The 27819-nt window shown below is 51.2% G+C and overlaps 1 protein-coding gene across 2 annotated transcripts in view; it reads right to left on the bottom strand.

Moving 5' to 3' along the window:
- Positions 1-23378: 23378 nt before the first annotated feature.
- Positions 23379-27819, bottom strand: part of LOC140410892 (interferon gamma receptor 1-like) — an 81681-nt gene continuing 77240 nt past the window's right edge. For both annotated transcript variants that reach the window (XM_072499663.1, XM_072499664.1), the window contains 2 exons: positions 25919-26031; positions 23379-24249 (listed from right to left, as the gene is read on the bottom strand). In XM_072499663.1, the coding sequence (XP_072355764.1) occupies positions 23839-24249; positions 25919-26031 (524 nt within the window). In that variant the 3' untranslated portion in view covers positions 23379-23838. The remainder of the gene's footprint in view (positions 24250-25918; positions 26032-27819) is intronic.

The raw sequence follows: 27819 nt of genomic DNA, 5'->3' as shown, positions 1-27819 counted from the left end.
CGTCCTTACATTAGCCTCCGGAGCCTGGTACAGCAGCCTAACCCAGTCGATAAAGCCCTCCCCGAACCCAAATCGTCCCAACACCTCCCATAAATAGTCCCACTCAACCCGGTCAAAAGCCTTCGCGGCATCCATTGCCACAACTACGTCTACCTCCCTACTCTCCGGGGGCATCATGATCACATTCAGCAGCTTTCTTAGGTTGGTCACCAACTGCCTGCCCTTGACGAACCCGGTTTGATCTTCCATAATAACGCCTGGCACACAGTCCTCAATCCTAGCAGCCAAGAGCTTGCCCAGTAATTTTGCATCTACATTGAGCAGAGAGATCGGCCTATAGGACGCACATTCCTCCGGGTCTTTGTCCCGTTTCAATATCAGGGAGATGGTGTCCTGCGACATCGTCGGGGGAACAAGTGTGTTTGTTAATAAACTGTCTTTTGAACTAATATAATGGTTGTGTGGTCATTCGGTCAATATAAGAAACAGCTTGTGGTTCATATAGAAATAAAGAAGTCAACACAGGGCTATTAACATTCTGGGGGTTACCATTGACTCAAAACTGAACTGGACTAGCCATATAAATACTGTGGCTACAAGAGCAGGTCAGAGCCTTGGAATCCTGCAATGAACAACTCACCTCATGACTCTCCAAAGCCAGTCCATCATCTACAAGGTGCAAGTTGGGGATGTGATAGAACATTCTTCACTTGCCTGGACGACTGCTGCTCAATCAACACTCAAGAAGCTCGACACCATAAAAGCTATGCAACCCACTTGTTTAGCACCTCATCCACAAATACTCACTCCCTCTGCCATTGATACACAGTAGCACTGTAGGAATTCACCAAGGCTCCTTAGGCAGCACCTTCAAAACCTACAACCACTACCATCTACAAAGACAAATGCAGCAAACACAAGGGAACGCCCCAACCTGGAGGTTCTCCTCCAAACCACTCACCACCCTGACTTGGAAATATATTGCCATTCCTTCACTGGCGCTGGGGCAACATCCTGGAACTCTCTCCTAAACAGCACTGTGGGTTTACCTGAAACACATGGACTACAGCAGTTCAAGAAGGCAACTCACCATCACCTTCTCAATGTAAATTAGGGATGGTCTATAAATGCTGGCATACCCAGCAATGCCCACATCCAACCCTCCGGGGTAGAGAGTTTCAAAGATTCACAACCTTTGAATAAGGACATTTCTCATCTCCGTCCTAAATGATCGGTCCCTTATCCTGAGATTGTGCCCCGTCTTTTAGATTCCCTAACCAATGGATGCAGTTCCTCAGTGTTCACCCTATTAAGCCCCTTCAGAATGTTACAGGTTTCAATGAGATCACCACTCATTCTTCTAAACGTCAGAGAACCTAAGCCCAATTTGCTCAGCCTCTTGTCACAGGACAACCTTCTGTTGACCAAGATCCTTGCTCAGTTAATTGATAGACACAACTTTATATTTTTCCATCAGGTCATAGTAGTCTTCTTTCTTTGCTTGACCATTTTGTATCAGGCTGTAAATGGCCGTCTACGGCCCTCAACCCAGGAACCAATTTAATGAGCTTTCGCTGTATCGCCTCCAAAGCAAATATATCCTTCCTTAAATGAGGAGACCAAAATGCACACAGTAAATTCTTCAGTGCCAGAGTTTTGCAAGAAATTCAAACTCACTATGCCGTTAAAAGTCCCATCTTTTTTTACATGTTGAGTGAGTATCTAATGGGTAAATGCTGCAACATCACACCTTCATGTGTTTGAATGCAGAAGTGAAGTACCAGTGTAGAGAAGCATCTGAAGAAGCAAAGTGGACAGCAGCTTTTGAAATTCTGTGTTTGAATGCACTTGTGCAGATGTCAATAGTCCTTGGCTGAGCCCCTCCTTAACAACAATAAGCATTGATAAGCTCACGTTATTTCTATCACAAGATCTGGGCTGATATCAATGCTGCCAACAAAATTCGGAAATTTGCTAAAGACAGCTGATTTGATACTGCCCTGTTTTTCTTCAAATATAACACTTCAAATGACCCGATCACTTCTTCACATCTTCCATTTACTTAATGAGATTAAATGAATTAATTGCTTTTCACAGTACCTTCATTTGTGATAATAAGCTATTATTAAGATTAAATATCGGGAAGAAAGGAACATGGAAAGAGAGAGGAGCCCTCATGCTAAATCACACAGACTATTGAGTCTTCATTTGGCACACCATTTCTTTCTGTGAAGTGTCCGCCCTATACTCAGGCCATCTGAACTCAAAGGTAGAAATCAAGGTTTATTTCTTGAGGGTGAGCAATAGATGTTAATGATGCCTGATTAGTACTGCTTAACTTCACCTCCGGAAACGGTGAGGACCTGTTCTTCTGGTGGCTATACAGTTCAAACACGTTGAAAAGCCGCGCGAATAAACCAGTCTATCTCTTTTGGTGCTATACTCCCAAGAGGATTGGCGACATTGACTTACACATGTTGGTCCATGGTTATGCTTGAGAAGGTACTGGCAATGGTTCAACATTGCCATCTAGAGCTCTGGCGGATCAGACAATTCTCCTGCTCTTACTGCCTTCCATATGTGTATTGGAAAGACATACAGGCTGATATTCAACCTGTTGGCTGTGCTACATGTGCGTCTTCCGTGGCCATCTAGTCTTGGGTGGGATTTGGGCAGCACGGTGATGCAGTGGGTTAGCCCTGCTACCTCAGGACGCCGAGGTCCCAGGTTCGATCCTTGCTCTGGGTCACTGTCCATGTGGAGTTTGCACATTCTCCCAGTGTTTGCGTGGGTTTCGCCCCCACAACCCAAAAGATGTACAAGCTAGGTGGATTGGCCACGCTAAATTGCCCCTTAATTGGAAAAATGAATTGGGTATTCTAAATTTATACAAAAGAGTAAACAAAAAATCTTGGATGGGATTTGAACTTAGAGCCTCTTGATCAGAGTTAGGACACAACCGATAGACTGCAAGGCCCCCCAAACCAATCCACAAAACTTTGAAAATCTGACAAATGACTTGAACAAACCTGACATCGACCCCAAATAGGATTGACTGAATTTTCAGGTAAGAACTTGGCAAATCCAACTCATTTGACATTCCTTTAGAATTTACAAAAACCTATTGTGGTAGTAGCATTAGGGGTCATGTGGGACTGTGAAGCCGTGATGTCATTGGCTGACAGATCCCGGGTCCTGGTTGGACGTTGACCTCTAGCTCCGCCCTGAAGGCGGAGTATAAGTACCAGGAGTCCTCCCCCGCAGGCAGTCTACTACTGAACTGCGGGGGAACAGTCACGCTTAATAAAGCCTCATCGACTTCACACTATTCGTCTCTCGGAGTCTTTGTGCGCTACACCTATCCTGTGTAATTCATTTGACCTGATTTTTGGCTGTGGTTCATCGGAAATGGGGTGCATATTCGTCTCTCGGAGTCTTTGTGCGCTACAATTTATTAAGCGTGACTAAAGGACTATGGAGCTCAGGATCATCCCGGAATGCCTGAGGATCAGCCCCCACGCAGTGAACGCAGCAGCAGCTTTCAAGCACTGGCAGACTTGTTTCGAGGCCTACCTCAGAACGGCCACCGGCCGGGTCACAGAAGACCAAAAGCTACAGGTCCTGCACTCGAGGTTAAGCACGGAGATTTTCTCTCTCATCGAAGACGCAGAGGATTTCCAGACGGCGTTCGCAGCACTAAAAAGTCAATATGTCCGCCCAGTAAACCAGATCTACGCTCGCTATCAACTCGCAACGAGACGGCAAAGTCCCGGAGAATCGATAGATGAATTCTACGCCGCGCTACTAATTTTGGGACGAGCCTGCAGCTGCCCGCCGGTGAATGAAAATGAACACACGGACATGTTAATGCGCGATGCTTTTGTGGCAGGTATGAACTCCTCCCAAATCCGCCAAAGACTTCTAGAAAAAGGGTCGCTAGGACTCTCAGAGGCACGGGCCCTAGCAGCCTCCCTAGACGTGGCCGCGCGAAATACCCGCGCCTACGGCCCCGACCGCGCGGCAGCCTATTGGGCTCCATACGCACCCGTCGCGACAAACCCACCCCCCACCCCCGGACACCCCACAGGCTTGCGCGGTCCAAACGCCAAGTCGCACCGGGGGAGCCCGCTGCTATTTCTGCGGCCAGGCGAAACACCACCGGCAGCGCTGCCCGGCCCGCGCAGCGATCAGTAAGAGCTGCGGGAAAAAGGGCCATTTCGCGGCTGTGTTCCGGTCCCGGGAGGTCGCCGCGTTCCCAGGAGAACAGGGAGCCCTGCACGCCGTTTACGCTCCCCAACCCCCCCAGCGCCCCATGTACGACCCGCAGGCGCAACCACTCTGGGTCACGACCACCGCTCTCCCCGGAGAACAGGGAGCCCTGCACGCCGCTTATGCCTCCCAACCCCCCCCCCCCCCCGCGCCCCATGTATGACCCGCCGGCGCTACCACTTTGGGTCCCGGCCACCGCTGTCCCCAGAGAAGAGGGAGTCCTGCATATTCCCAACGCTCCCCAGCGCCCCATGTGCGACCCGCAGGCGCCGCCATTTTGGGTCCCGGCCACCACGAGGGGAGGAAGGGCGCTGCCATCTTGGACCACCCCAGACCTGTGCGACGCATGGGGGTGGCCATTTTGTCCACCCCCACCGCCATCTTGTGACCATCCAGCCATGTGCGATGCATGGGGGCAGCCATCTTGTTCACCCCCGACACCATCTTGGACGGCAACAACGGACCCCAGTGTCGACGGCTCCACGGGGTTCGAAGAAGACGCTCAACCACTACAACCACGTCTGGCTTCAATGACGCTGGACCAAGCTCGGCCCCGGACGCTCCAGACGACGACGACAACGGTGCTGATAAACGGGCACGAGACACCATGCCTAGTCGACTCCGGGAGCACGGAGAGCTTTATCCACCCCGACACGGTAAGACGCTGTTCTTTGACCATCCATCCCAGCGCACAAAAGATTTCCCTAGCTGCAGGATCCCACTCCGTACAGATCAAAGGCTTCTGCATAGTTACCCTAACGGTGCAAGGGAGGGAGTTCAAAAACGACAGGCTCTACGTCCTTCCCCAACTCTGCGCCCCCATATTACTGGGATTAGACTTCCAGTGCAATCTACAGAGCCTAACCTTCAAATTCGGCGGCCCAATACCCCCACTCACTATCTGCGGCCTCGCGACCCTCAAGGTGCAACCCCCATCCTTGTTTGCAAACCTCACCCCGGATTGCAAACCCGTCGCCACTAGGAGCAGACGGTACAGCGCCCAGGACCGGACCTTCATTCGGTCCGAAGTCCAGCGGCTACTAAAGGAAGGCATAATCCAGGCCAGCAATAGTCCCTGGAGAGCACAGGTGGTAGTAGTAAAGACAGGGGAGAAGCAAAGGATGGTCATAGACTATAGCCAGACCATCAACAGGTACACACAACTAGACGCGTACGCTCTCCCCCGCATATCCGACATGGTCAATCGGATTGCCCAATATAAGGTCTTCTCCACCGTGGACCTCAAGTCCGCCTACCATCAGCTCCCCATCCACCCAAGTGACCGCAAGTACACAGCCTTCGAGGCAGACGGGCGATTATACCATTTCCTAAGGGTCCCATTTGGCGTCACAAACGGGGTCTCGGTCTTCCAACGAGAGATGGACTGAATGGTTGATCAACACGGGTTACGGGCCACGTTCCCGTATCTCGACAATGTAACCATCTGCGGCCACGATCAGCAGGACCACGACGCCAACCTCCAAAAATTCCTCCAGACCGCTAAAGCCTTGAACCTCACGTACAACGAGGACAAGTGCGTCTTTAGCACAAACCGGCTAGCCATCCTGGGCTACGTAGTGCGCAATGGGATAATAGGCCCCGACCCCGAACGTATGCGCGCCCTCATGGAATTTCCCCTCCCGCACTGCTCAAAAGCCCTAAAACGCTGCCTGGGGTTCTTTTCATACTACGCCCAGTGGGTCCCCCAGTACGCAGACAAGGCCCGCCCCCTAATACAGACCACGACCTTCCCTCTGTCGACAGAGGCTTGCCAGGCCTTCAGCCGCATCAAAGCGGATATCGCAAAGGCCACGATGCGCGCCATCGACGAGTCCCTCCCCTTCCAGGTCGAGAGCGACGCCTCCGACGTAGCTCTAGCGGCCACCCTTAACCAAGCGGGCAGACCCGTGGCCTTTTTCTCCCGAACCCTCCACGCTTCAGAAATCCGCCACTCCTCAGTGGAAAAGGAAGCCCAAGCCATCGTGGAAGCTGTGCGACATTGGAGGCATTACCTGGCCGGCAGGAGATTCACTCTCCTCACGGACTGACGGTTGGTAGCCTTCATGTTCGATAATGCACAGCGGGGCAAAATCAAAAACGACAAGATCTTAAGGTGGAGGATCGAGCTCTCCACCTTCAACTACGAGATCTTGTATCGTCCCGGAAAGCTGAACGAGCCGTCCGATGCCCTATCCCGCGGCACATGTTCCAACGCACAAATTAACCGCCTCCAAACCCTCCACGAGGACCTCTGCCACCCGGGGGTCACTCGGTTCTACCACTTTATTAAGTCCCACAACCTCCCATACTCTTTAGAGGAGGTCCGTACAGTCACAAGGAACTGCCACATCTGCGCAGAGTGCAAACCGCATTTTTTCAGGCCGGATGGTGCGCACCTGATTAAGGCTTCCCGCCCCTTTGAACGCCTTAGGCTGGATTTCAAAGGACCCCTCCCCTCCACCGACCGCAACATATACTTCCTTAATGTGGTGGACGAGTACTCCCGCTTCCCATTCGCCATCCCCTGCTCTGACATGACCGCGGCCACAGTCATTAAAGCCCTGAACACCATATTCACACTGTTCGGTTGCCCCGCATACGTCCACAGCGACAGGGGGTCCTCCTTCATGAGTGACGAGCTGCGCCAGTTCCTGCTCAGCAACGGTATAGCCTCGAGCAGGACGACCAGCTACAACCCCCGGGGGAACGGGCAAGTAGAGAGGGAGAACGGCACAGTCTGGAAGACCGTCCTACTGGCCCTACGGTCCAGGGACCTCCCAGTTTCATGGTGGCAGGAGGTCCTCCCGGACGCCCTCCACTCCATCCGGTCACTACTGTGTACTAGCACTAACCAAACGCCTCATGAGCGCCTCCTTGTCTTCCCCAGGACGTCCTCCTCTGGAACGTCGCTGCCAACCTGGCTGGCGGCCCCAGGGCCCATCTTGCTCCGAAAACATGTGCGGGCGCACAAGTCGGACCCGTTGGTCGAAAGGGTTCACCTCCTTCACGCGAACCTGCAGTACGCTTACGTGGAGTACCCCGACGGCCGACAGGACACGGTCTCCCTGCGAGATCTGGCGCCCGCCGGCAACACACACACCCCCCCGACACCAATCACCCAACCCCCCCCCCCCTGCCTGCCACCGCCGCACCCCGCGACCGCCCCCTTCCCAGGAGGATCGGTCCTCCTCCCAGGCCCGACCAGGAATGAAGCCCAAGCTGAAACCGTAAGGCTCCCGGAGACGACAACACCGGAACAAGCACCACCACCACCACCACCGGGGCCGAGGCGATCGACACGGACGACCAGACCGCCCGACCGACTCGTGGCGTCGATCTAACAGTACAATATGTGGACTTTTAACGAGAACATTTTGTTTTTCCTGACGATTACTGTAAATAGTTCGAAACAAAAAAAAACCTTGTACATACATTAATAACATGCAAAAGCTTTCCTCCCAGGGCCAGCCTTTTAAACCCTTACCACCATGCGAAGCATCACCCCGCCGGGTTCATTTTTAACAAGGGGTGAATGTGGTAGTATGCATTAGGGGTCATGTGGGACTGTGAAGCCGTGATGTCATTGGCTGACAGATCCCGGGTCCTGGTTGGCCGTTGACCTCTAGCTCCGCCGTGAAGGCGGAGTATAAGTACCAGGAGTCCTCCCCCGCAGGCAGTCTACTACTGAACTGCGGGGGAACAGTCACGCTTAATAAAGCCTCATCGACTTCACTCTATTCGTCTCTCGGAGTCTTTGTGCGCTACACCTATCCTGTGTAATTCATTTGACCCGATTTTTGGCTGTGGTTCATCGGAAATGGGGTGCATAAGACAGAAAATCGGTCTACTCACTTCATTCATGATTGCGGTCTGGAAAGTTACTGTCCCCAAAAAGCCTGGGTGTCCATTTCTGTACAGGAATCCCCTGCACAGTCTATGGGACTGAGGAGCAATCTGTAGAAAGCATGAATTCCAGGCAAACTCACCTATTTAAAGGTGAGTTCTCTATTTAAGGGAATTTGCAGCAACTGCACTGTAGGATAATTGCTTTTCCCCCACATCACTGCAAGGGAAGAAGGGGCTCTCAAATTGAACAACGCTGCCCTGGCCTCACTCTGTGGAGTTAAATCCAAGAAGGAGGTCATGCTTCCGGTGGAGTGGAAGGGGTGGGAAGAAGCCATCCAAAGTAACCCTGAGAAGGGTGAAAAATTCCTTTTGAGGTTGAGACTCCAGAGTCAATTATTCACTTATAACTGACTCTCAATGAAAAGACTACATTGCTGTACCGGACCTGTGACAGCACATTAAAAACATGCCAAAACCCCGTGAGGCTGTCAGCATTTTAGAGTAGCATATCCCAGGAGTGTCCAATGCTGCGTAAAGCAAGCATTTTGTTGCTATTACCCTTTGTGAAGACCTACATATTCGATGTTTGCGCAAAGGTGAAGAAGGCACAAAGGAACTGGCATTACCCTCTCCTCCTGTGAACCTGATTGGAGTGAGATTAAAGAACAAAGAACAGTGCAGCACAGGAACAGGCCCTGCGGCCCTCCAAGCCTGTGCCGATCATGGTACCTGCCTAAACTAAAACCGTCTGCACTTACGGAGTCCATTGTCTTGCATTCCCACCTTATTCATATATTTGTCTAGATGTCCCTTAAATGCCACTATCGTACCTGCTCCCACCACCTCCCCAGGCAGCGCGTTCCATATATTTACCATCCTCTGTGTAAAAAGTCTTGCCTAGAACATCTGTTTTAAACTTTTCCCAACTTTTAACCTATGTACTCTTGTACTTGACTCTCCTACCCTAGGAAAGAGCATCTGACGATCCACTCTGTCTATGCTATTCACAGACCTCTATCAGGTCGCCTCTCAATCTCCATTGTTCCAGTGAAAACAGATCGAATTTATCTAACCTCTCCTCATAGCTAATGCCCTCCATGCCAGGCAACATCCTAGTAAACCGCTTCTGTACCCTCTCCAAAGCATCCAAATCCTTCTGGTAGTGTGGCGACCAGAATTGCTCACAATATTCCAAATGAGGCCTAAGGTGCAACATGTCTTGCCAATTTTGATATTCAATGCCCCGACCGATGAAGGCCAGCATGCCCTATGTCTTCTTGACCACCTTATTCACATGCGTTGTCACTTTCAGTGATCGGTGGACATGCGCGCCCAGACCTCTCTGTCTGTCAGTACTCGCAAGAGTTCTACCATTTACTGTGTATTTCCTACATGCATTGGACCTTCCAAAGTGCATTTCCTCACTTGTCTAGATTAAACTCCATCTGCCATTTCTCCGCCCAAGACTCCAACCAGTTTATACCCTGATTGTGAGGGCCAAGCATTCACGGGCAAAATTCTCCGTTATCGGCGGAAAGTCCGCCGATCGGCGCATAAAACGGCGCAAATCCCACTTGCGTCACGTCATAAAAATGGGACGATAGTCTCCGGCCCAAAATGGGCTAGCAGCGACGTAACGGGATCCGCGCTTGCGCAGTGGTTCACGCCGTGCAGCGTCATACGCGCTACACGGCGTGACGGCTCATAAGGCCACGCAGGTCCCCCCCACCCGACCAGAACACCCGACCGCAACACCCGACTGGATGGATGGCCGTCGCTCAGCCCCGAGGTTCGAGTCACGCGATGTGGAGGCGCTCCTGGACGCGGTGGAGCAGAGGAGGGACGCCCTGTATCCTGGGCACGGCCGCAGAGTTGCCCCACGCCACAGCCGGCGTCTGTGGAGGGAAGTGGCAGAGGCCGTCACCGCTGTGGCCCTGACACCACGGACAGGCACCCAGTGCCACAAGAAGGTGAACGACCTCGTCAGAGCAGGCAGGGTGAGCCTCCCCATATCCCCCCTCCCCATATCCCCCTCCCCCATATCCCCCATATCCCCCCTCATCCCCCATATCCCCCCTCATCCCCCATATCCCCCCTCCCCCATATCCCCCTCCCCCATATCCCCCTCCCCCATATCCCCCATATCCCCCCTCCCCATATCCCCCCTCCCCCATATCCCCCTCCCCCATATCCCCCCTCCCCCATATCCCCCATATCCCCCTCCCCCATATCCCCCATATCCCCCCTCCCCCATATCCCCCCTCCCCCATATCCCCCATATCCCCCCTCCCCCATATCCCCCCTCCCCCATATCCCCCATATCCCCCCTCCCCCATCCCCCATATCCCCCCTCCCCCATATCCCCCATATCCCCCCTCCCCATATCCCCCATATCCCCCCTCCCCCATATCCCCCCTCCCCCATATCCCCCGTCCCCCATATCCCCCTCCCCATATCCCCCTCCCCCATATCCCCCCAGATCCCCCATATCCCCCCTCCCCCATATCCCCCATATCCCCCCTCCCCATATCCCCCCTCCCCCATATCCCCCCTCCCCCATATCCCCCATAACACCCCTCCCCATATCCCCTATATCCCCCATCCCCCATATCCGCCATATCCCCCCATATCCCCCTCCCCCATATCCCCCCTCCCCCATATCCCCATATCCCCCCTCCCCCATATCACCCCTCCCCATATCCCCCATATCCCCCCTCCCCCCTCACCCATATCCCCCCCCCCATATCCCCCACATCCCCCCTCCCCCATATCCCCCATATCCCCCCTCCCCATATCCCCCCTCCCCCATATCCCCCCCTCCCCCATATTCCCCCTCCCCATATCCCCCCTCCCCCATATCCCCCATACCCCCATCCCCCAAATCCCCCCTCCCCCATATCCCCCCTCCCCATATCCCCCATATCCCCCCTCCCCCATATCCCCCCCATATCCCCCCATCCCCATATCCCCCATATCCCCCCTCCCCCATATCCCCCATATCCCCCTCCCCCATATCCCCCCTCCCCCATATCCCCCATATCCCCCCTCCCCATATCCCCCTCCCCCATATCCCCCCTCCCCCATATCCTCCCTCCCCCATATCTCCCATATCCCCCATATCCCCCCTCCCCCATATCCCCCTCCCCCATATTCCCCATATCCCCCCTCCCCCATATCCCCAAGTGAATCCAGCCCTAACCTTAACCTCTGCAATGCACGCGCAACCGATGGCGTGCATTCATATACCTGCCTATCCCTGTTGCCTTTTACCCCTGCCACCAGCCCCCCCCCCCCCACAGGAGAAGCGCGCATACCACAATAGGGAGCATGTGAGGACTGCAGGAGGGCCCGCTGATGAGAGGCCACTGACCGTACACGAGGAAAGGGCCCTGGAACTGGCTGGCGGACCTGAGGACCGGGAGGTTGCTGATGCAGAGGTCGGGGGCCCACGAGCAAGTGAGCCACCAACAGCCCGTCCCCATATCCCCCCTCCCCTATATCCCCCTCCCCCGTATCACCTGATCACTGCCTGATGTCTAACCATGCATGCTTCATTGTGTATCGCAGGACCAAACGTCCAGGCACCCATCCCCGCAGATGCACACCGCCCGCAGGATGCCCCTCGGAGACCACAGGAGATGGAGAGACCCGGACCCTCCAGCATGCGACGCCCGCAGGATGCCCCTCGGAGACCACGGGAGACGGAGAGACCCGGACTCTCCAGCATGCGACGCCCGCAGGATGCCCCTCGCACACCACGGGAGACGGAGAGACCTGGAGCAACAGGGAGACGACACCCCCGTCACGTGCGGGAGCGACCACCCAGCGATGAGGGGGGCAGCCACAGGCCCCCGTCACATCCGAGCCAGGACACCACTACCCAGGACACCACTATCCAGGACACCCCTACCCGGGACACCACTACCCGGGACAGCACTACCCAGGACACCCCTACCCGGGACACCCCTACCCGGGACAGCACTACCCGGGACAGCACTACCCAGGACACCCCTACCCGGGAAGACGAAATACCGGACAGTGACTCAGTGATGGGTGGAGACGAACCCCCGCCCCAAAGTGCCATGGAGTCAGAGTGGGACGAAGAGCACGACACAACGCCACTGCTGTCACCAACACCCTCCACCATCGCAGAAACACTCACCACGGTTGGGCACTTTAGTGATGAGGCGTCTGGTACACTCACTGGTGCGCACAACACAGCCGTCCCGGTACAGCAGGTGGAGGTAGGAGCAGCAGAGGGACCGGGCGGTCGGAGGGCAGCCCAGGCCAAGCGAACATCTGCCGCCCAGATGGATCACGGGTTCCTGCAGTTACCACACCCACACATAGATCGGATGCAACCACCGACACGGAGACGAGCGAATAGGGTGACGGGTGGCTTGCGGCGGCTGCGGTCGCAGGTGGAGGAGTCCACCCACGTCCAGGAGCTGGGAGTGGTCCCGGTCATGCGTGCCACCCAGGCTGACACCGCACGGGTGGCGTCCGCGGTGGAGGCAATGGGTGCGACGGTGTCAGACATGGGGAACGGTTTGCGAGGCCTGGGGCCTTCCGTGCAGGCGGCGTCTGTGGCCCAGGAAATGGCTGCCCTCTCACAGGAGGCCATGAGCCAGTGCCAGCGTCAGATGGCAGAGGCGCTCAACGCCATAGCCCAGTCTCAGCAGGCCATGGCCCAGTCTCTGCAGGCCATGGCCCAGTCTCTGCAGGCCATGGCCCAGTCTCAGCAGGCCATGGCCCAGTCTCAGCAGGCCATCGCTGAGGGCATCGGCGCCAGTGGCCATGTGCGAGCCGGCGTCGCACTGTCACAGACAGGGTTTGACAACCCCCTGGGCTCCATGGCTGCAAACCTGCAGACCCCTGTCGATACCAGCACGGGCCTCCAGGACTGGCAGCGCCAGATGTCGGGGGCGCGTCGGATGGCCAGTCCGTTCGCATCCCCCACCCATGTAGAGGCCTGGGGGCCATCGGGCACCCCGAGGGAGGAGGAGGTGGTGTGGTCCGTCCCGGCTCCCTCTGTAGGGGAGGTCCCGGTACACCGCGACACCTCGGACTCCCCCCATTCCGTCCCAGGTGCATCGGGTGGGCAACGGGCAGGACAGGCTGGCAGCTCGCCATCCCAGTCGCCCGGGCCGCAGCCTGGCCCATCTAGGCCAGGACGCCCCAGGAAACGGCTGCCAAAGGGATCCAGTGTCAGAGGGCAGGAATCACAGGAGTCCACCTCCAGTTCTGCTGTACCGTCTGGGGAACCACGTAGACGTAGTCAAAGGGCCCGTAAGGCCAAACAATTAGACACCGAGTAAGTTGGCACGGGTGCAGGGCACAGATGAGTTTTAGGGGCTAGGGCACGTGCATGAACTCCTTTGGTTATTAAAGTCAATGTTACACCTACAGAAGCTGCCTTTGTGCTCTGTCCAAAGTGTGCGGGCGTGTCATGTACGTTGAGCGCAAATGTGTGTGTGACGGGTGGTCTTACCTCAGCCCCAGGTGAGTCTGCCCCCTTCTCCCTGGGCCGCCATCAACATCCCCCGGGCAGAGGACGGGACCGTGCGCTGCAGTGTCACAGCCGCATGCAGGGATGGTCCGGGTGGATGGTGGTACTGTGGCCATGGGTCAGACATAGTCCAACGATGTAGAGCCAGGAGCTCATCGCAGGGCGGGTTGTCATCATCCTCCATGGCCTGCGATAGACACGCGTCCACCCGCAACTGGGTGAGCCCGGCCCGTTGTGCCGCCGGTGGATCGGCAATTGGGGGGGGTGGGTGGTGTGCATGCGGGTGGGGTGTGTGGGGTTGGGGAGGGGGGTGAGGGTGCTGGGTGGGTGGATGGGTGGGGGGTGTGGGTGGTCGGCTGTTGCCATGGTGTGCGGTCTGTGGCCATACTACCCGATTCCCACGCCCATCTAGTCAGTGAAGCGGGCGGCTATCAGTCTGTCCCGTGCCCGCTGGGCCAGCCGGTAACGGTGGACAGCCACCCGCCTGTGTCTACCCCGTCTGCCCTGACCATTGCCCCCATCCCCCTCATCTGGGGAGGACTGGGCCTCTTCCTGCTGCTCCTCCAGTCCGCCCTCCTCTGCCTGCGGCACATCGCCCCTCTGCTGGAGGACGCAGCACACCACAATGATGCGGCCGACCCTATCTGACCGATACTGGAGGGCGCCCCCAGAGAGGTCCAGGCACCTGAAACGCATCTTCAGCACGCCAAAGCACCTCTCGATCACTCCCCTTGTCGCTACATGGGCATCATTGTAGCGGTTCTCCGCCTCATTGCGTGGCCTCCGTATAGGCGTCATCAGCCACGATCGCAATGGGTAGCCCCTGTTGCCCAGCAACCAGCCCCTCAGCCGGGGATGGCGTCCCTCGTACATGCCGGGGATGGATGACCGCGACAACACGAATGAGTCGTGTACACTGCCTGGGTGACGGGCGCAGACGTGCAGGATCATCATGCGGTGGTCGCAGACCACCTGTACGTTCATCGAATAGGTCCCCTTCCTATTAGTGAATACGGCCCTGTTATCTGCAGGTGGCCGCACGGCGACGTGCATCCCATCGATCGCGCCCTGGACCATGGGGAACCCGGCAACGGCAGAGAAGCCCACGGCCCGGGCATCTTGGCTGGCCCGGTCCACGGGGAAGCGGATGTAGCGGTGCGCCATGGCATAAAGGGCATCTGTCACTGCCCGGATGCACCGATGCACCGATGTCTGCGATATGCCGGACAGGTCCCCACTCGGTGCCTGGAATGATCCCGTTGCATAAAAGTTCAGGGCCACCGTAACCTTGACGGACACGGGGAGAGGGTGTCCCCCGCCAGTGCCACGCGGTGAGACACACCTCTCCTCACGCAATCAGTCTGCGGCAACGCCATTTCCTGCCCAGAGCCATCCCCCCAGGCCGTCACTCACCTCCTCGCTGGTCGGCGTGAGCCTGGAGCACCGGGTCACGCCGATGAAAAGGAGGTTTGATTCACGTCGACGTGAACGGTCATCACGTCGACGAGACTTCGGCCCATCCGGGAGGGAGAATATCGGCAGGCCGAAAATCGGCTGCCTTGCGCAGACCCGTGACATTCTCCGCGGCAGCGGCGCCATTAACGCCCCGCCGACTTTTCTCCCTTCGGAGACTTCGGCGGGGGCGGGATTCACGGCGGCCAACGGGCATTCTGCGACCCGGCGGGGGGTCGGAGAATGACGCCCCACATCTTTCATATTAAAGGTAAGTGAACCTGGCGTGTGTCATGAAGATTGACCAGCTTGGGTCCCAAAGATTGGCTGGTTGGAAAAAAAGTTTTAAAAACACTGCTTTAAATAGTCACTCAGAATACCCTGCTTGCTAACATGTTTTGTTTCAGCAGTGAATGGTAGGTATTTACTGTACATTCATTGACCAACTTCAGTATTTATGCTTTGCCTCAACCCGTTCAGGTCTGTGCTTTTATCCCCTTTGGATGCATACAGCGGACACGCCTACGTACACCGTCTGTCACCTGGTATCACAAAGCCGACATGGGAAGCAGCCAGTGGAGCCCCACCCACACTTTTAAGGTGGAATTATATTTCTACTGCACAGTAGAAGCAGTGCTACGTGAATAAATTTCACTCTCCTTAAGTATCCGAACCCACATAACCTCATGCAAAAGTAAGAGCAAGGTCAACCCTGAGGCTACCTCAACTGATGGTTTTGCTCCTTGCATGTAATACGTGATTGTTGGCATGTGGCAGTATTGGGAATCATGGTACTTAATTACAACTTGACTACAGGGCAACCTTGATGAATTTGCTGATCTTTTCCTGTAATCATCATGACTCAATCTTGCAAACATTGTGCAAATTTCTGGGAATTTTTACTGTGTCATGGTCATGCATGCAAATCGCTGCATAATATGCAATGTTGAAATCCAAGTGCACATTTGTAAAAAAAATAGAGATTACAAAAAACAGCTTTATATGATATCCAATAATAATCGTCTTTATTATTGTCACAAGTAGGCTTATATTAACATTGCAATAAAGTTACTGAGAAATGCCCCTATTCGCCACACCTGGTGCCTGTTTGGGTACACAGAGGAAGAATTCACAATGTCCAATTCACCTAACATGTCTTTTGGGACTTTTGGGAATAAACCGAAGCACCCAGAGGAATCCCACGCAGACACGGGGAGAATGTGCAGATTCTGCACAGACAGTGACCCAAGCGGGAATCGAATCTGGGACCATGGTGCTGTAATTTGGCGCAGTGAGGTAATTCGGTGCAGAGTGGGAGAAGGAGCTTTTTCCCTATTGTTTTGTTCTCTCTCTTTCTTCGGGCCTAAATTCAGGAGCCGTTCGGAGGAGGAGGAGGAGCAGTCTCTGTGAGTATAAAAACCTAACAGTAACTTCCTGTTTTCCAGTCAGAGGGAAGCTGTGATCTGATTGGTTGATAGCAAATCTGCCCCAAATTTTAAAAAAACACAGCTAAACTTGTAAACTTAAATTAAACTAATTAATTAATTAGAGATGGCTGGTCAAGTGATGTGCTTGAGCTGCTTGATGTGGGAGCTGGCAGATCCCATTGCGAGCTGCAGTGACCACACCTGCAGTAAGTGTTGGCTGCTCGAAGAGCTCCGGCTCAGAGTTGATGAGCTGGAGTCTGAGCTTCAAACACTGAGGCACATCCGGGAGGGGGAGACTTACCTGGACACTGTGTTTCAGGAGGCAGTCACACCTGTCAGAGTAAGTAGTTTAAATCCTGCCAGTGGCCAGGGACAGCAGGGTGTGACTGCAAGTCAGGCAGGTAAAGGGAGCCAGCAGTCAGGAACTCAGGAGCCTCAGCCCTTGACCCTGTCCAACAGGTATGAGGCACTTGCTCCCTGTGTGGATGGCGAACAGGGCTGCAGGAAGGATGAGTCAGCTGACCAAGGCACCATGGTTCAGCAGGCCATTCAAGGGGAGGGAGTAAATAGGCAAGTTGTAGTTGCAGGGGATTCTATTATCAGGGGGATAGATAGTATCCTTTGTGAGCAGGATAGAGTCCCGCATGGTATGTTGCCTGCCCGGTTCTCGGGTGCGGGACATCTCTGACCGGCTTGAAAGGATACTGGAGAGGGAGGGGGAGGATCCAGTTGTTGTGGTCCATGTCGGTACCAACAACATAGGCAAGTCTAGGAAAGAAGACCTGTTTAGAGATTATAAAGAGCTAGGATTCAAATAAAAAAACAGGTCCTCGAGGGTCATAATCTCCGGATTACTGCCAGAGCCACGTGCAAATTGGCATAGGGAGGCAAGAATAAGGGAAGTTAACACGTGGCTGAAAGAGTGGTGTGGGAAAGAGGGGTTCCTTTTCATGGGACACTGGCATCAGTTTTGGGACAGGGGGGACCTATACCATTGGGATGGTCTCCACCTGAACCAAGCTGGGGCCAGTGTTCTGGCAAAAAGAGTAAATAGGGTGATCAATAGGACTTTAAACTAGAGATTGGGGGGGGGGAAAGGGAAAGTCAGGGAACTACGAGGTGAGGTAATCAGTGGGAAGCGTAGCTGCTTAGGAATACAAAAAAGCACGAAAAGACAGAACTCAGGAGAGGTTACGATAGTCCCCATCCCACAAAATATGACACAGTGTATGGAAAGGCTCAGTAAACCAAGGTCCACCACACTAAGAAAACAAAAAGGGACGGTCAATAGAGAATTAAAGGTGCTATATTTAAATGCGCGCAGTGTACGGAACAAGGTAGATGAGCTTGTGGCCCAGATTGTGACTGGCAGGTATGATGTGGTAGGCATCACAGAGACGTGGTTGCAGGGGGTTCAGGACTGGCATTTAAACATCCAGGGATTCACAACCTATCGACAAGACAGAGAGGTGGGCAGAGGGGGCGGGGTTGCTGTTTTAATTAGGAATGAAATTAAATCAATAGCACTAAACGACATAGGGTCAGATGATGTGGAGTCTGTGTGGGTAGAGTTGAGGAATCAAACGGCAAAAAAACCATAATGGGAGTTATGTACAGGCCTCTTAACAGTGGTCAAGACCAGGGGCACAAAATGCACCACGAAATAGAAAGTGCATGTCAGAAAGGCAAGGTCACAGTGATCATGGGGGACTTCAATATGCAGGTGGACTGGGTAAATAATGCTGCCAGTGGACCCAAGGAAAGGGAATTCATTGAATGTTTACAGGAGGGCTTTTTGGAACAGCTTGTGATGGAGCCCACGAGGGAACAGGATATTCTGGACTTAGTGTTATGTAACGAGCCAGACTTGATTAAAGATCTTAAAGTAAGGGAACACTTAGGAGGCAGTGATCATAATATGGTAGAATTCAATCTCCAATTTGAAAGAAAGAAGGTAGAATCAGACGTAAAGGTGTTACAGTTAAATAAAGGTAACTACAGGGGCATGAGGGAGGAACTGACGAAAATCGACTGGGAGCAGAGCCTAGTGGGAAAGACAGTAGAACAGCAATGGCAGGAGTTTCTGGGAGTAATTGAGGACACAGTACAGAGGTTCATCCCAAAGAAAAGAAAGGTTATCAGAGGGGGGATTAGGCAGCCATGGCTGACAAAGGAAGTTAGGGAATGCATCAAAGCAAACGAGAAAGCCTATAATGTGGCAAAGAGTAGTGGGAAGTCAGAAGATTGGGAAGGCTACAAAAACAAACAGAGGATAACAAAGAGAGAAATAAGGAGAGAATCAAATATGAAGGTAGACTAGCCAGTAACATTAGGAATGATAGTAAAAGTTTCTTTAAATACATTAAAAACGTGAGGCAAAAGTAGACATTGGGCCGCTCCAAAATGACGCTGGTAATCTAGTGATGGGAGACAAGGAAATAGCTGAGGAACTGAATAAGTACTTTGCATCAGCCTTCATAGTAGAAGACATTAGTAATATCCCAACAATTCAGGAGAGTCAGGGGGCACAGTTGAATATGGTAGCCATCACAAAGGAGAAAGTGCTAGAGAAACTAAGAGGTCTAAAAATTGATTAATCTCCGGGCCAGATGGGCTACATCCTAGAGGTCTAAGGGAGATAGCTGAAGAAATAGTGGAGGCATTAGTTATGATCTTTCAAAAGTCACTGGAGTCAGGGAAAGTCCCAGAGGATTGGAAAATCGCTGTGTAACCCCCCTGTTCAAGAAGGGAACAAGGAAAAAGATGGAAAATTATAGGCCAATTAGCCTAACCTCGGTTGTTGGCAAGATTCTAGAATCCATTGTTAAGAATTTCTTGGAAGTGCAGGGTCGGATTAGCACAAGTCAGCATGGATTTAGTAAGAGGGGGTCGTGCCTGACAAACCTGTTAGTGGCCCCACACCTCAGGAAGAATATACTGGCACTGGAGCGGGTCCAGCGGAGATTCACACGGATGATCCCAGGAATGGTAGGCCTAACATACGATGAACGTCTGAGGATCCTGGGATTATATTCATTGGAGTTTAGGAGGTTGAGGGGAGATCTAATAGAAACTTACAAGATAATGAATGGCTTAGATAGGGTGGACGTAGGGAAGTTGTTTCCATTAGCAGGGGAGACTAGGACCTGGGGGCTCAGCTTTAGAATAAAAGGGAGGCACTTGAGAACAGAGATGAGGAGAAATTTCTTCAGCCAGAGAGTGGTGGGTCTGTGGAATTCATTGCCACAGAGGGCGGTGGGGGCCAGGACGTTGAGTGTCTTTAAGACAGAAGTTGATAAATTCTTGATTTCTCAAGGAATTAAGGGCTATGGAGAGAGAGCGGGTAAATGGAGTTGAAATCAGCCATGATTGAATGGTGGAGTGGACTTGATGGGCCGAATGGCCTTACTTCCGCTCCTATGTCTTATGGTCTTATGCTAACCACTATGTTACCATGCCGCCCCGAATGCTTCATGGCACATACTAAATGGAAAACACCTCAATCATTTATTTTCTTCATTTCCAAACAATTATTTTAAACATACTTTTGAATAACACTATTATACAGCTCCTCTCACAACCACAGTGTTTTATATCCAATGACGTGCAGTCATTGCTGTAAGCAGGAAAGGCAGCAGCGAGATCCCATTAGCATCAATGTAATAATGATCTGATCATTTTTAGTGAGCTTGGTTGAGGGATAAATATTGGCAAGTTCAACAGGGGAATTTTCTGCCAGTTTCAGGCTTGGCTTCTTCTTAAATCAGCTCACAGCTTTATATTGTGCCTCACTTGGCATCTATCCAAGGGCTCCACCAGACATTCATCATTGTCTCTTTCGGATCAGCAACCTCAACTGTCCAACCCAACTTGTTGCCGACTTTCCCGTCCAGGCCACCTCATCCTAGGTCTCGAACGTGTCATCATCTCCCAGATCCGTGCCCATCATTTCTGCAAATCCATGTTTGAATCCCTCCAGCTTACTACTCCGGGCACCAAAACAGCTCTTATCAAAGTCACAAATAGCATCTTATGTGGCTATGACAAAGATAAACTATCCCTCGTCAACCAGTTTACAGCGTTTGCCACAGGTTGATGCTATCCTCCACCAACACTTCCCCAGCTAGGTGGAACCGCACTCACTTTGTGCCATTCTTATATAACAGCCACCAGAATCACCGACAACACGTTTTCTTCCCCTTTCTGCACTGTCACCTGTGGTGTGTCCAACGACCTGGGATTAGGTGGTCTGGGTGGGAAACACACAAATTATTTCTCATCTACATGCTTTACCTTCCAAAAACAGCGTCAGGTTCCATTAATACACACCGTCCTCACCCACTCCTCCTCATTGTCAACACCCACTCTACCTCCCCATCACCCTCAGCACCTCTCCATCAGCCCCACCCACTGTCACCCCCACCACTTTCCCATCACACCCACCCACTGCACCTATCCATCAACCTCACCCACTTCACCTCCCCATCACACCCACCCATTCCACCTATCACCCCCATCCAATCCACCTCTCCGTCACCCCCACCACTTTCCCATCACCCCACCCACTCCACCTCCCCATCACACCCACCCATTCCACCTCTCCATCACCCCCATCCAATCCACCTCTCCGTCACCCCCACCACTTTCCCATCACCCCACCCACTCCATCTCCCCGTCAACACCCACTCCCCCTCACCCTCAACACCCACTCCACCAGCATCTCCACCTACACCACCGTCAACCACCTCACCATCACTTTCCTCAACTCCTTCATTTTTGTAAATTATCAGACTGCCTGCCTGACATCCAGTACTGGATGAACAGAAATTTACTCCAGTGAAGTATTGGGAAGACAGAAGCCAGAAGGCCATATTTTCAGGCCTCGTCTTGCCACACTTGGTGTCGTGGCGAGGCTGTTCCTCTTGCGGTGATGCTGGAGATGCCTTGTAAGGTTTGATTGAATTTTGGGAGACGTTGAAATCTGGATCGTGTCTTCATTGGGCAAGATCCAGATCAGCATATTTAAATGGGCTCCCCCCTGGAACTAACCGCCTCCCCAGCGAGGCCTCGATCGGACGCTATTTGGTACATCTCCACATAAATGTGGACCAGGCGTAACTGCATCTGGGGATGGGGGAGGTGGTTTCCTAGGCCATTGGAGACCCCTGGGTGGTCAGGGCAAGGCCAGGTGGAACTCCGGCTCTCCCTCTGGCAGTCTGGCACTGCCATGGAGACCAGGGGGCACAGCCAGGCTGGCAGGGGAACCTGGGTGGCAGTGCCAGGGTGCCTGAATGCCACTGCCAAAGTTTTGTGCCTTAGGGGGGGCATATCCGGGGGTATGAAGGGTGTGGGGGGGATGAAGGGTTGTTATGAAAAGCCTCAAAGGGAGTCGGGTCTAAAAAGGGGGTTGGGGAGGCCTGAAGGGAGGAATTGGCCTCAATGATCCCACAGCACAGTGTCCTCCCTTGCAAGGGTGTGGGGTAATGCTCGTGTGTGTGGGGGTGATATTGCCCATGGATGGGAGGATGTAGGGGACCTTCAAGCTCACTTAGAGATCCGGTACCCTTTCAAAATGTCGGCCTGATCTCGGAGGAGCAGGTCTCGATGGCGAGCTCAGCTCCCCAGTAATGAAACCTTTTCTAAATGTGGGCTTGATTTGAGGGGGAAACTCCCCAAGGCCCCACAAAATGTGGTTGAATAGCGGTATGGATCTCACCCAAAAAGCCGATGGGATCAGCAAACTCACCCAAAATGACACGTAGAAATTTTTATTCGAATTCTGCCCATTGTCTTTGGTCTCCACCACTATGTCCATTCCCTGGTTATTGACCCCGTGCTCCTCATAATCTTGATGTAATATTTGAGCTTGGTGTGAGTTTTTAAACCACATATGCACACCATCACCAAGATCACCTTACTCCTCTGTAACAGTTCCTGACTATCCTTACATCAGTTCTTCTCTTATGGCTCCAACATATTCCTAGCAGTCTCCCATGTACTATCCTTTGTCAACTCCTGTCATCCAAAAGATTGATGCTCCAGTCCAATCACCCATCATCCCTATGCATGCTGACGTATGCTGGCTCCTAGGCTAAGTAATACCTCAATTTTAAAATTGGCTGTATCTTTGACTGTCAAGGCCCTGAGTTCTGACACTCCTTCCCAAAACCTCGCAGCTTCTCTTTCTTCCTTAAAGACACTCCTTAAAAAACTTACCTCACTAAGGTTTTGGTCACTTGCCCAGTATCGCACAATGTGGCTCAGTGACAAATATTGCTTGATAAACCCCTTGTGAAGCACCTTTGGATTTTTCATTATGTTTAAGGTACTATACAAATCCCCAAGTAGGAATCGAGTCCAAAACCTTCTGTATTAGGAGGTGAGGACGCTGCCATTGAGCCAAATCCAGCACTATTTTTTTAAAAATTACTTTATCAGAGTTACAAAGCCAGAGCTTAAGAGTGTAGACAGGGGCAAACCCCTAATTTAGCTCCTTGCCTGCTCCAAAAACCAATTCAAATTCTGTCTTTAAGACAGAGTTAGATAGGTTCTTGATTAATAAGGGGATCAGGGGTTATGGGGAGAAGGCAGGAGAATGGGTATGAGAAAATATTAGCCATGCTTAAATGGAGGAGCAGACTCGATGGGCTGAGTGGCCTAATTCTGTTCCTATGTCTTATGGTCTACATTGAATCCAATTCATGGTCCCCACAAGAGAGACATATCAGATCCAGGCATTACACCTGACCTCACACTCATCTTAGCCAAAAGGCCGAGAAGCGATTGTTAGGTGGAATAAATTCCCTGTTGACTAACCCCCGAAACAGTAAAACATTCAATCATAATTATAGAACAGAGCTTTCAATTACATTGAATTCTTTGTGGGTGTTAAGCCTTTAATCTACAATTGTTATGCTGGATAGTCAGTTATCATTGCTAAACAGGCTGTCACTCAAGCATTGGCAAGGTTCAAAATGTTTAGAACAGGCATCACACCCGTCTTGCTACAAAACAGTTTCCCAATGTGTTCAGCGAGAATAATGCTTAGTAATAAGTAACAAGATGCCAGGCACCATCAAGGGAGGATTTTGAAAATGTATTTGTTCATGGGACATGTGCTTCATTGGCTAGGCCATAATTTACTGCCCATCCTTAATTGCCCATGAGAAGGTGGTATTAGCATATGGACTGCTGCAGGACCAGCCACAGTGTTCCTAGGGAGGAAGTTCCCAAGATTTCTTCCAATGACAGCGACGCACAGTGATATATTTCCAGTTCAGGATTGTGTGTGGCATAAGGATAGCATATATTAGTTCACTGAATCTGTACAATTATTTAAAGCACAAGTGGAACTTGAGGTTTGTCGTAGCCCCAGTTATCAGCACAGATTTGTTTTACAATGTCAGAATCAATCTTGCACAAATCGTGAGTTTTCTCCAGATCACTGCTTTCTTCAATATTGTTCTCACCAACACTCTTTTGCTCTGTCTCACTGACATCAATTTTAGGTGCGTACGAGTCATTCAAGTCAGCATTTACTGGTTTACTGTCATCCGGATCAACAGTGACTGGGTCAGCAACAACGATGTCTGAAGAATCTTTCATCATTTCCACTGGTGTCTGATCACTCTGGTCAACTTCACAAATATTAGACACCTTCTCCGATGCTGTCACTACACTTATGTTGCTTTCCTCGGTTTGCATGTTTACATTGGTATATGGTTTTCCACCCATAAAGCGATGAACCTAGAAATTCAATGACAACATTACATTTAAGTGAGTTGGGCAACAAGGTGTTAGATTCATCTCCTCCATTCAAAGTACATTGTACTTCTGAAATAAAATGCTTATCATATTATTTACAAATATTTAGAAATTACAACACAAACTGGCCATTCATCTGCTGTATTTTAACCAAACTATGTATTTTAGTATATGCATTATAACGTTATCTGCAGCATTTGTAAAATAAAACACTTCTCTAATTTTGTTAAACTCTCTCTATCGTTACTTAATTCTTTCCCCATGTGCAAATTGTCCTTCTGATTTTATTCTCTACCCCCACTGCAAAATTTTCTTAATTTACATTTCGGATCTCTATGAACTTAACCTCATGTTTTTAGTTTTCCTCTAATCATGCCATCTCAGTTTAAACAGAAATATAGAAAATTCAAAGCATGGGTGATCATTAGTCCCATTTTGTCTGTGCAAACTGAAAAAAAGTGTTCTCCAACTTAATTGTACTGTCCAGCTCTTGTTTGGTCACCTTGTAGGACACCGCATTTCAAATGTACTTGTGATGAGTGCTTCTGTCCCCATCATCCTTTTCAGGGGTAGGTTCCAGGCTGCTCTCTCACTCATGCATACTCCCGTTCTCTCTAGGCCCCTCTTAATTTTTACTCAATGAAATCCAACCTCCTCCGACCCCCAGCTCCCTTTGTTTCAAAGGAAACAATCCCAATCTAATCAATCTTTCCTCATAGATAAAGTTTTTGGTTCCAAGGAACACTCAGAAATCTGAAATAAAAACAGAAAGTGCTGGAAATAATCAACAGATGTTACAGCATCTGTGGGAAGAGAAATAGAATTAATGTTTCAAGTTGATGATCTTTCATTACATCTTCCAGTCCTGCTGAATATTTTCTGCTTTTATTTCAGATCATTAGCAACTGTAGTAGTTTGCTTCTGTATCCTTGTAGCAGTACTCTAGCTGTAGCCTAACTAGTGTTTTATACAGTTCTACATAGCCTTCTACAACATCCTCAGGAATCCCTAGAAGATTAAACAACAAAGATTTATTTAGGCAAACAAAAGTAAAGATGGGGCATAAAGTACAGCTGGAAATACCAATCATGTTAACCACCTTATCTACCTGTCCTGTTAACTTCAAGGATTTGTAGATATGCTCACTAAGATCCCTCCATTCCACTACACCTCACAGTAGCCTACAATTTATTGCGTTTCCTTGCCATGTTTGTCCGTCCCAAATGCATCACTTCACACTTCGCTGGATTTACTTCAATCTTGCCACTTTACTGCCCACCTGACGAGTCCATTGATATCTTCCTGCATTCTGCAGCTTTCTTCCTTACCATCAGTAACACAGCCAATGTTAAAAATTCTTCACAATCTTCTTAATCTTGCGGTCTACATATAAACCAAAATCACTGACCTATAACCACTTTGCTGGTCCTACAGCAATCTGCCTGCTCTGAGATGGCCTGTCCATGCATAATCTTATTGCACAAGATACTAATTTATCTGGACCATTAAAGGCACATTTGCACAACAGTCAATAAAATCTGAATTAGCAATTCACAGTGTATGATATTCTGTTCCTGTTATTTTGGCTTTACTCACGTTTAAATACAATTAAATTGGTTGTCTTCTCAAGGATAAAAAAGTGCAAACTCACCAAAAACTTGGGTACGGCTTGCTTCTTCTTCACAAAGTAACAGACTAAAAGTGTTGCAATCAGCCCCACGCCAATGATAGCACAAATTCCTCCAGAAATTGCAACAGCAAGAGCTAATAGGCAAAGAATGAATAGATGTGGATCAATAACATAACCAATGTGTCACTAACAATTGTGAAGTATCTATTTTTGAGGGCAAGTTGCACAATTTAATAAAATGAAATGAATTATTGGGATCTAACACTCAACTGCCCCCTTTCTATAATCCAAACTATATTAAACAATGGCTTCCAATGGAAAGCATTCCCTTGGAGGAATCAGCAAGGCTCAGCCTGACGCAACTAAAAGTGGTACATAGAGCCCACTGAACAAGAACCCGTATGAGTAGGTTCTTCCCGGAGGTGGAGGATAGATGTGAGCGGTGCCAAGGATGCCCAGCCAACCCCGCCCACATGTTCTGGTCCTGCCCCAGACTTGTAGCATACTGGACAGCCTTCTTCGAGGCAATGTCCAAGGTGGTGGGGGTGAGGGTGGAGCCATTCCCGAAAGTGGCGGTCTTCGGGGTTTCAGACCAGCCAGATCTATTCCTGGGGAAGAGGGCGGACGCCCTTGCCTTTGCCTCCCTGATCGCCCGCCGTAGAATCCTGTTCAGCTGGCGGTCAGCAGCACCACCCAAAGCTGCAGACTGGCTGTCCGACCTCGCGGAATCTCTCCAAATGGAGAAAATCAAATTCGCCATCCGAGGGTCAGACGACGGCTTCCACAGAACGTGGGAGCCATTCACCCAATTGTTCCGGGACCGGTTTGTGGCCAACAAACAAGCAGAAGAATAGCCAGGTAGCCAAGAAACAGGGGAGAGTAGCCAAAGCATGAGAGTGAGAGATAGACAGGGAGGGGGGCGGGGGACGACGACGACGACACAGACAGCTAAATCTAAGAGGCAGGAAAGGCGAGCCACGGGGGGGTCGAGGGAAAAGACGGAACAATAGAGGAGAGCCAGGGAGGGGGAGGCAGGGAAACGTTAACAAACTTAACGTCCACAGGAACAGAGAAAACGGGGAAGACGGGAGGGCCGCAGAAGCGGAACTGCGCAGAAGCAGAACGAGACGACAACGGCAGCAAACTCCGTCTGGGAGAAGCAAGGGACGACAACACCACAAACAGATGCCTACTTGTGTGTGCAAATAATTTTGCCAAGTGTACAGAGCTGCTGCTGTTGAGCGGGGGCATAATACCGTCCGATGGCTTCGCAGGGAAAATTAAAACAGCAGCAGCGACCCGTAGGGGAGTGGGGGTGAGTGCTCCGTTGGGAGGGTGTGGGAAGACTGAGGTACGTGGGGTCACGTTTAGTCAATTGCTATTGTATATTCTCTTTTTGCACTATGTTAATGTTCACTCTATTTTGCTGCGTTAGGATTATTATTATTTATGAAAAACTTAGCAAAACTTTAATATAATAAAAAAATATTTTAAAAAGATATCAATTTCCCCAAACAGAAAATGGGATTTCAGATGTCGTACGATCATTAAATATGAACCAACTGAAAATAAGTAAGGAAATGATTCAGTTTGATAGAAATAGTAGAAGCCATACAACCTCGAACGTCCATTCCACGATTCAACTTATAGGAGCAATTCTCAGGCCTCGTTATGCTCTCATCCGAGTGAAACCAAGCCAGCGAATAGCGAGAGGCCGAAAGCCAGAACCGCGCAAACAGTTTGCGATGCAACCGGCCCGCTTCCCTAGGCAAGGGATCCTGCCGCAGCATGGCGAGAAACCAATTATCACCACTTAAGCACTATACAATCAACTGGAGCGACCCCATATCCAACGGCCTCCCCAGCAAGTGGTCACGCTGGTGCTGATTAGCACTCCTTTTTTAAAAAGTGAATCTGGAGGA

The sequence above is a fragment of the Scyliorhinus torazame genome, chromosome 4 (genome assembly GCF_047496885.1).
Source record: "Scyliorhinus torazame isolate Kashiwa2021f chromosome 4, sScyTor2.1, whole genome shotgun sequence".
NCBI classification, from domain to species: Eukaryota; Metazoa; Chordata; class Chondrichthyes; order Carcharhiniformes; family Scyliorhinidae; genus Scyliorhinus; species Scyliorhinus torazame.
This window is presented reverse-complemented; position numbering and strand designations above follow the sequence as displayed.